The sequence below is a fragment of the Mytilus trossulus genome, chromosome 2, assembly GCF_036588685.1.
Source record: "Mytilus trossulus isolate FHL-02 chromosome 2, PNRI_Mtr1.1.1.hap1, whole genome shotgun sequence".
In the NCBI taxonomy this organism is placed as follows: Eukaryota; Metazoa; Mollusca; class Bivalvia; order Mytilida; family Mytilidae; genus Mytilus; species Mytilus trossulus.
The window spans coordinates 97,450,118-97,459,680 of NC_086374.1; the positions used below are offsets into that span (position 1 = coordinate 97,450,118).

Here is a 9,563-nt window from a genome sequence, read left to right on the forward strand (position 1 = left end):
TTTGGTAAGAACCCCGATGATCACAAGTGTCATAGCGTTCAGATCATGTTTGATAAAAATTGAATGGAACTCAATTACAGTTTGGATCATATGAACAGTCAATTATATTTCTAGTTTTTAAAACTACAAATGTATTATCCTTTCTTCAGCTTAACTATATAAGTTTGAAATAACTCTTTTGATTGCTATTTTCAAAGCTGTTCCTGCCGTTGGTGTATGACATTTCAATAAAAGTCATCAAAATAAGAGTGAAAGGAGTCATTATTATAACAGAAATGTATTATAAGACTTATTTTTCATGTAGATTAAAAAAATATCTTACTATTGAAGTCACCATAACACAATTAGATTATATAGTTCTTTCAGTAGAATATTAGCAACTACAAAATTCACTAACTGTAGAAATATTCACTGTAAATTTCCTTAGTACTATAATCGAACATAATTGGTCATATAAGTATACTTTAGAGAATATACTATATAAAATACACCCGACAGTTCATCGGTTGACCGATGATATACAGTCGATAAAAATTCCTTTATATGTTTTTTTTCTTGTAGATATTTTGAATATATCTCAAAGTGTTGATTAATGAATTATGCATAAATAATAAATGTACAATTTAAAGATATAAAAATAAACAGGAAATAGATTTAAAGATTGGAGTAGATTTTCTTCTCAACTTGTGATACAAATAAAAGAAAAAAAATCAATTACAATTAAATCAAAATCTTAAGAGAAAAAAGCATCGAAAGAAAAAACATTTTACCTACAAATTGCCAGCATCACAAAATGTTCTTTAGCAATTTTAAACGAGTATCCCCTTTAGTTGTCTGTATCGTATTCATCTGAAAAAGTACTGACATTGAAAAATACAATCAACAAATATATGATAGGGATTTATCTTTATTCATATTTACATGAATGCAATAAAAGGTTAGGTTTGTAATAATATGAGCAACACAACAGGTGCTACAAGTTGAACGGGATCTGCTTAACCTTCCGGAGCAACTGAGATCGGCCTCATATTTTAGTGGGGTTCGTGTTGCTGAGTCTTTGGTTTTCTATGTTGTGTCTCGTGTACTGTTATTTGTTTGTTTGTCTTTTTTTTTAAGCCACGGCGTTGTCTGTTTGTTCTCGATCTATTAGTTTGAATGTTCCTCTGGTATCTTTCGCCCCTCTTCATTGTGAACATGCGCATTTAAAACCTAGGAATTACCTTTAAATAATGGTTTTTAAGCATTTGAAGAGCCTAAAGATGTGGATGGAATATCCTCTCTTAACGATAAATGTGTTGTTATTCTATCACTTGAGTCAAAAAGTAAAATTATTAAAATTACCGTACTCCGAGAAAAAATTGATTAAATTGTATATAAAGCATCTTACTAAAGAATTTTATATAACAGGTTTGTCTAGAAGCTCTAGTAAGTGTAAATTCTTTCTACCCTTTATTCACAGTAAAAGATGGTCTCCAGAAACCTTAAATTGGAGGTGTACTCAAGCGACGCAGTAAATCTGATGTAATATAGATTTCTAACATTCTTGAAATCATGAGTCCTAATTATTTCAATTTGATTCATTAGGTTTTAACCTTAATTGACTAGGATTGTCAGTGTTCCTGTCTGTCTCAGACAATGTATTCTTTTTTTTTCGTTGGTATCCATTTTTGTGGAATTAACCGATGACCTTGAGCTCATTTCAAGGTCATAAACAAAGGACACTCGGTCTTAATTATTTTGGTTATAATGGGTTATATCACCATACGAAAAGAAGTGCATGTCTTCCTTCCAGGGAAAAATAACATTCTCCACAAACGTTCCTGATTGAAGAGTAACTGCATAGGCAATTAAGGCAGTTCCTATGGAAAATTGCATCGCTGGTTGAACTTTGAATGTTTCGAAAAAACTAAGGATTTTCTTACCACCAGCAGTAGATTACATTAGCCGTAATTGGCACATTTTTTTGGAATTTTGGGTCCTCAATGCTCTTCCACATTCTATTTGTTTGGCTTTTTATTGTTTTGATCTGAGCGTCACTGATGAGTCTTATGTAGACGAAACGCGCGTCTGGCGTATCAAATTATAATCCTGGATCCTTTGATAACTATTTACACTAGTGCAACTTTTGGCTGGCGTAATAGGGAGATACTGTTTACGAATGGAATCCTGAATGATTAGATATATGTCGTATTTCGCAGCTATTTAAAAATATCATTCAAGTGTCTTCCGTCTTAGTTGGGTTTCCATTCGGTTTAGTTTGTAATCCGGATTTTTTTTTTCTCAAACTTTTTCTGACTTTTGTACAGCGGCGATCATGGTCTTTCTCTTTCTCTATTGCTTTTATTACTTTCTATGTCGTTTTTTTTTTATTCGGTGTGTCTTCTGACGTTAATTCCGTCAATTTCTCCGATCATTTCTGTTACTTTGTAGCACTGTATAGCGCGTTTTTTTTACGCAGGTGTTAAATTTCGCGATTTTTATTAAATAAGTATACGAAATATTTTCGCGGTTATTATTTTGGTGTATTCAATTTGTTTTTATTAAAACCTATTCATAAGCTCTTTTTGAATGGGAATTTTGTTATGTCCGCGAAAATGAGAGAAAATGTACATCCCGCGAAAATATCCCGCTATACGGTATTACTTAGCTTCCAGCTGTGTATCATCAAATATATGAATGTCATTATCTCTCATACAAATGTTTTACTCTGTATCAACAACGAATACTGTTTTACAATTTTTTACATAACCTCACATGTTTTTCTTTAGATTCTGTTTACTAATAATACTATAAATACACTTGCGGTTGCCCATGGATTCTCATAAGTTACACAATGCTGACATATATATAGCAAATTCGTAAACATGCCCACCGCCATTTCTCTGCTGCTCTTCTAAGTACACGTACTATAACATTCCTTTACACTTAACCGTAACATTAAACACTTATTCTATATATAACACTAACCATCAATCTAACAATTACTCTAGGCACTTCCATCAAAATTAGAATAAACCACTCTCTCTTTATAATAGAATAAATATTGCATACGAAAATAAAACTATTGCCGAAAATGTCATTTATTACATGGCTTTTAATAATCAAGTTATCAAGGCATGAATAATTTCTTAGTCTTAAAGCTTTGAGACAATGCTATTCTATGTAATGCACTTGTGAACGAATGAGTTTTTACGAATATAACATTTTCTTTGTCTTATGAAATTATACTGCCAAGTTTTCAACTAATTATGTGCACAGTCTGTGTTTTATAGAAGTACGTATCCTTGGATGGATGTGGTAGTCTGTTGTTCAGTGGTTGTAGTTTGTTAGTGTGGTTCAAAGGGGCATCTCGTTTCTCATTTTTTTAAATGGCTAAGACCGGTACTTGGTTTTCCTGTTTGAATTTGTTTACACTAGTTATTTTGGGGTCCTTTTTAGCTTGCTGTTCGATGTGAGCCAAGGCTCTGCGTTGAAGGTAGTACTTTTATCTAAAATTGTTCACTTTTTATACATTGTCACATTGAGTGAGAGTTGTCTCATTGCCACTATAATTTATATTAGTTATTCTTTTGCACGCCTTTGGTCCTATATATAGATATAGCTCTTCATGTGTTTAACATCCGTGGCTTTGTTTCTTTTTAAGCGTTCCCGATAAATGAATAAAACCTACATACCGTGTGCCCTAAGGAAGCAGTGATGTCCATGTTCACTTATTTTGTAGAAAATTAAGTGCCAGAAATAAATGTAGTTTTAATTCTATTCCTTTAACATATAACTTTTACACATTAGTATTGAAAAAGACATTTATTTTTAATTAGAAATAGTACATGCAAACGTGACAACACATCATTCTTTTATTAATAGGTACATTGTCATATTAAAAGAATAGTTGTAAATTAGTAAAATTAAGTATATTGTAATTATTTCGATGAGTAAAATGATTTTTGAACCCTTTTAAGTGACATCGGACTAGAAATTACCCGAAACTAATCTGGATATGTATATCTCCCTTGGCTCATTTTCAGGACTAATTTATTTGGCAGTATTTGTCACAACTTTTGGGAATTTTTGGTCCACAATGCTCTTTAACTTTATACTAGTTTGGTTTTCTAAGTATTTTGATCTGCACGTCACTGATGAGTCTTATGTAGACGAAACGCCCGTCTTGCGTATAAAGTTATAAGCCTGGTACTTTTGATAATCATTTCCACAGAAATTGCATATCATGTCAACGCATCTTTTCTCGCTTCTCTTGAATTTCTTGTCTCGCTCCTTTTGAAGTTCGTGTAATTTCCTCATATTGTTTTATTTACCTTGATTTTGTCTCTTTCTTATTCTTCATAATTAAACAGTAAATAAATGACAGTTCCACACCCTTTTCACAAAATATAAGAATCAGAATTAGTCGCTGTGCTAGTAAACAAGTATAAAGTCTGATCGATTGTGCAATTATTCTTTTAATATCGATAATAATTATAACAGCTTTTTATTAAAAACAATTTGGCGGCTCTAATTTATTCGCAACCAATGTAAATGCAAAAAACTTCCATATATAATATTCATGTTCATTGCTTTTTTACTAACACAAAAGGAATTAATTTTACACATTTTCACATTAAGCGCATTGATTGAACTTTTAGTTTTTAAGATAATTATCAGAAGTAATTACTTTCTTCTACCTTGATTAAATAAAAGATTTATAACTTTACAATGCAAAGAATTATCTTCGAGAAAGACATGCAATAAAATCATTTGTAAAGTATTGCATTTGTAATTAAAACCTACCATCAATTCTGTAATGTAAAACTTCATTCGCATCAAATAAGTCACTTAAAGGAAGAGAGAGTTGTGAGCAACATAAACTGCCATTGCTAATTCTTTTTACCAAGGTCGCGTCACGTATTACTACTAAATGATCAAGAAAAATCAGTATAATGGAATTTACAGGATTCAGAAAAATCGCCATTTTAGACGATCAGGAAGCTGTCACTATTGCATATAAGGATGTAAGGGATGACCATACAGACACGAAATGGTAAGTTTAAGTTTACAACATTCTACGTTATGAGTTCTTAGTTGACATTTTCAGAAATTGTTTTTAGTTCAAATACATCCATTACAACAACTAGAAAAAAACTATCAACTTTTGTTTGCATGAACAAAACTATCATATTATGTTCAGAACATAAACATGAATAATGAAACTTCCAAATATATTTGAATAATTTAACCACCACGTACATTTGCAAGTATAAAACTATCCAAGTATATTTGGAAGAATAAAATGATACATTCAAAGGGAATTGCCACTTTAATGTTTGATGTGTCATGCTCGACAATTTATTCTTTAACTAGAACACACCCGCGAAATCGCGGGCATTTAGAGCGTATTTGAAAGGATGAAAAGTGTTGTAGAAAGAATTTTGAAAAAGATTTAATGACTTGAGAATTTCAGGAAAAGTATCAAAAGTCATAGGTTCTTGGGGACAGGAAAATGTTTTGTTTTCTATTAATTTCATTATGAACATACATTTAGTGTACATGTATTATGAACATTCCAGTCAGGATCCTGTAATTCAGTGGTTCAGTGATATTTGTTTTTCGTTCATTTTTTGTACATAAATAAGGCTGTTAGTTTTCTCATTTGAATTGTTTTACATTGTCATTTCGGAGCCTTTTATATCAGACTATGCAGTATCGGCTTTTGCTTTTAGTTGAAGGCCGCAAGGTGACCTTTAAATGTTAATTTCGGTGTCATTTTGGTCTCTTGTGGAGAGCTGTCTCATTGGCATTCATACCACATCTTCTTTTTTTTGTAAAACATTTAGTGACTTAAGAATTTCAGAAAAGGTATCAAAAGTCATAGGAAATTTGGGACAGGATAATTGTTTTTCTAGCCCGGCTCCTCCTTTTTCCACAAAGAAATCCTTTTTTGGTTTCTTCTGTATTAATTTTAATGACACATGAATAATTTTAGCGCTTATCTGTATATTATGAACATTCATTAAAGGGGGGGAGATTCGGGGCAGAGGCGGATGTAGCCCCCCCCCCCCCTTTCTGGAAAATAATTGTTTGCTTATATAGGGAATCACTGAGGCATGACCGGAGCGGGATCCTCTTAGGCAGTCAACGGGCCCCTGCGTATGAAAATTTCTGGATCCGCCACTGCGGAGGGGCCCTGATCCCAATCTCCCGGGCTTAAAAACATGAAATCCCGAGGTTCTGAATTTATTATACAAATTAGATATCTCGACATCCCGAAATTCGAAAAAAGAAATCCCGGATCCCGAAATGGTCAATCCTGAAATTTCGATCTTGAAAACATCCGTGCCAGACGTCCCGAAAGTGTATTTTCTTTTTACAGTCAATTCTCAGTTTAATAATTGATCCACAGCGGTCATTCATATATTATTCAGACCCTCTCTATTAAATAAACCCTGTGACTGCCGTGGATCCGTTCCAGACGTCCCGAAAGTGTATTTTCTTTTACAGTCAATTCTCAGTTTAATAATTGATCCACAGCGGTCATTCATATATTATTCAGACCCTCTCTATTAAATAAACCCTGTGACTGCCGTGGAAAGTAAACTTGAAAATGATATCAGACAGAAAATACACTTTATTCGTAGTATATGTATTTGTTTCAAAGTAAAAAGAAAAACGCAAACCGGAGGTCTAATCTGTCTTAAATTTCGTCCAATGACGGATATAAGACAGAAAATACACTGTATTCCCAGTATTAATGTATGTTCAGAGTATACAGAAAATCGCAAACCGGAAGTCTAATCTGACTTAAAATTTCGCCCAATGACGGAAACATATCCGGACGTCTTTTTTCTGGTTTTTCACCCAAAATAACTCAATCTGAATAATCATATGAATGGATGACAAATGCGATTATGCACTGTACCCATAGTACACAGAGGCATGATGATTTATTTATTGTGGAAAGAAGAGAAGCGACACCCAAAATGAGGTCTTCTCGTTTAATAGTATAGATATTCATCTAATCTTATGCTAGTATATATTTTTTTATTAGATGATGTCGTCTTCGGCTCACTTTCAGAAGCAACTGCGGGCACTCTCAGATTTGTTCTTTCTGTCTTTAGTACTTGTGTTGTTGTTATTATGCTTCTTAAAGATTTCATGAGTTAAACGGTTTTCAACTATTATGTGTAGTTTGTTCTTATGTAGTGTTGGTACACCACTTTTTAAACCAGATTAGGGGAGAGTTGGCACCTACAAACCCCGCCATATTCTCTGAATGCCTATTTCATGTCAGGTGTTGTCGTTTGTGTCTGCATATCATATTTGTTTTCCGTTTTTTGTTTTGTACATATACTAGACTGCATGTTTTCTCTTCTAATTTTTTTTATTTGTCATTTCCAGACCTTGCATGAAATGCAGTAGATCTGACGCATTGCTGAAGTCCTTTTGGTAACATATGATTGCTAGCTTCTACCTTATTTTGTCGCAGGCAGAGAGGTATCACATCACCTTTGCAATTAAATCACATCTTATTTTTATATTTATTTAACGCCTTTGATAATTACGGCGAAATCATTCATAATTAGCATTGCATTGTTTTACCGCATATATGCATGTCTACTTCATTATTGTATACCTTTTCTTCGCAGGTTACTTCTAAAGTACAGCGCTGAAAATAGAATAGTACTACATTGGACAGGTTCTGATTGCGGGAAATTCTTTACCAAGTTTACAGGTAAATACAGAGTGTTTGTCGTAATCCTTTTGTTCCTCAGTAATTACACGTAGCAATAGCGTCTATAGCTCTTTCAAATAAAAAAAAAAATGATTACAAACAGGACTAGGACATTTGTTTGTAGAAAAATGGCAAAAAATACCAAAGGAACATTCAAAATTCATAATTCGGAAACATATTGACAATGCCATGGCAGCTGAAAATCGACGAAAAGACAAAATACAGTGTACAAAACACAGACTGAGACGGAGCAAACCGATCTCCACCTACAAAAAGAGGATGACCTCAGGTATGACAGAAAGGTTATAAGATCATGTATCACATGTAGCACCCGTCGTGTTGGTCATGTAAGAATAAATACAGTGATAAGGTTAATGCGGTAGGTCAGAGTCAACAGAAAAAAGAAGGGATTGTGTTTTAACAATTATGTTTATGTTACATTTTGTAACATCATGTGATGATTATGTTCTGTTAAGTTATACGTTTTGTATGATATGCTTCGTTGTTATGCTATGTTATATTCGTGTATGCATGAGTTAAAAACATTATTTGGTCAACTGTATTTGTCTTTATTTCAGATAAAGTCAGGCTATTTGCTTTCATTCGTTTAGATTTCGAGGAAAAGGGACAAGAGACAATTAAGCGAACAAAATTTGTGTTGTTATCATGGATTGGTCAAGACGTTGCAAACGAAAAGAGACAAAGGGTTCATGGAGACAGGGATTGTATCAAAAGCGTTATTAAGGTCAATAAACTTTATACTGAATTTTGATAACAATTTGAAAGAAGGTTGCGATTCAAACATCTCATCTGAAATTACATAAAGTGTTGGGAGGACCCATAGAAAAAGTAAATTGCTCGCTGCATTAAAATATCTTCTATATATTGGACAACATGTATTGGTTGTTTAATGGTTGAGTTTGGAATGTTCAGTACGGCCTGTAAATATTCTTAACTACTAGGATTTTACTAACTTCACTTATTCAATGTGTTCTTGCTCTGATCTCCACAATTGTATAATAACAGTAGTTCATATATAATGTTCCTTTGTTTTTACTTAGACAAACAGTTTACAAATAGATGAGTACATTCTTAAGCTTCTTTATTTGACATTTTCTTTTAAAATCAAGAAATGGTCTTGAAATTATTTTATTTATAAGACCATTATCATCGTTGCCAACTAGATTACCTTAAGAAATTCCGAGAACAGTCAGTAATCGGTATAGTTTGGTTGAATGCATTTGTAGTGATGTTCAACGTTATCTTTGATTGCCATACATTTTAATATGAAAAATTAGAAAGCTTGTTATAACTCACAAAGTCTTTTTAATCTTTTCTTTCTTTCAGGATTATGACTGCGAATTGTGTCTGTACGAAGAGACAGGTATTGATGAAAAGTTGATATTGCAAAAAGTAGAAGAGGCAGAGACAAAATAACAGAAGGATGAAGTAACATAATCAACATTAAATCGGGAGTGATTTTGTAGCAATGCACTCTTAAAATGTACTATGTGATTTTATATTTAAAATTCCTAAAGTTCTTTGTTTAAATCGGCGTTTATCGTTTATCGGAAATGCTAGATTCTTTCTTTTTAGCATTAAATGTGAATGTGTGTGTAGTATAGGACTGCACTTTATCTGAACAGAACTATATATTTGATCGCCCAAAATTTTGTATGTGCTTGTGAAAAAGGAAGGAGACTGTATTTTAGAGGTTATTGTTGCTTGTTGTCTTGTTATTTTTGTTTTAAGAATTATGACAAAAATTACCATGATTAATAAAAACTTTTTTCAGATACAAAAAAATATCAAGGTTATTTATAAATGAATATAGAGATTC

The 9,563-nt window shown here is 32.7% G+C and overlaps 1 protein-coding gene across 1 annotated transcript; it reads left to right on the forward strand.

Annotated features, from left to right (window-relative positions):
- Positions 1-4,847: 4,847 nt before the first annotated feature.
- Positions 4,848-9,174, forward strand: LOC134705569 (coactosin-like protein). Its single transcript, XM_063564285.1, has 4 exons — positions 4,848-5,035; positions 7,638-7,723; positions 8,302-8,468; positions 9,071-9,174. Exons 1-4 carry the CDS (start codon positions 4,935-4,937, stop codon positions 9,158-9,160), a joined length of 444 nt encoding a protein of 147 aa, XP_063420355.1. The 5' UTR covers positions 4,848-4,934; the 3' UTR covers positions 9,161-9,174.
- Positions 9,175-9,563: the final 389 nt, after the last annotated feature.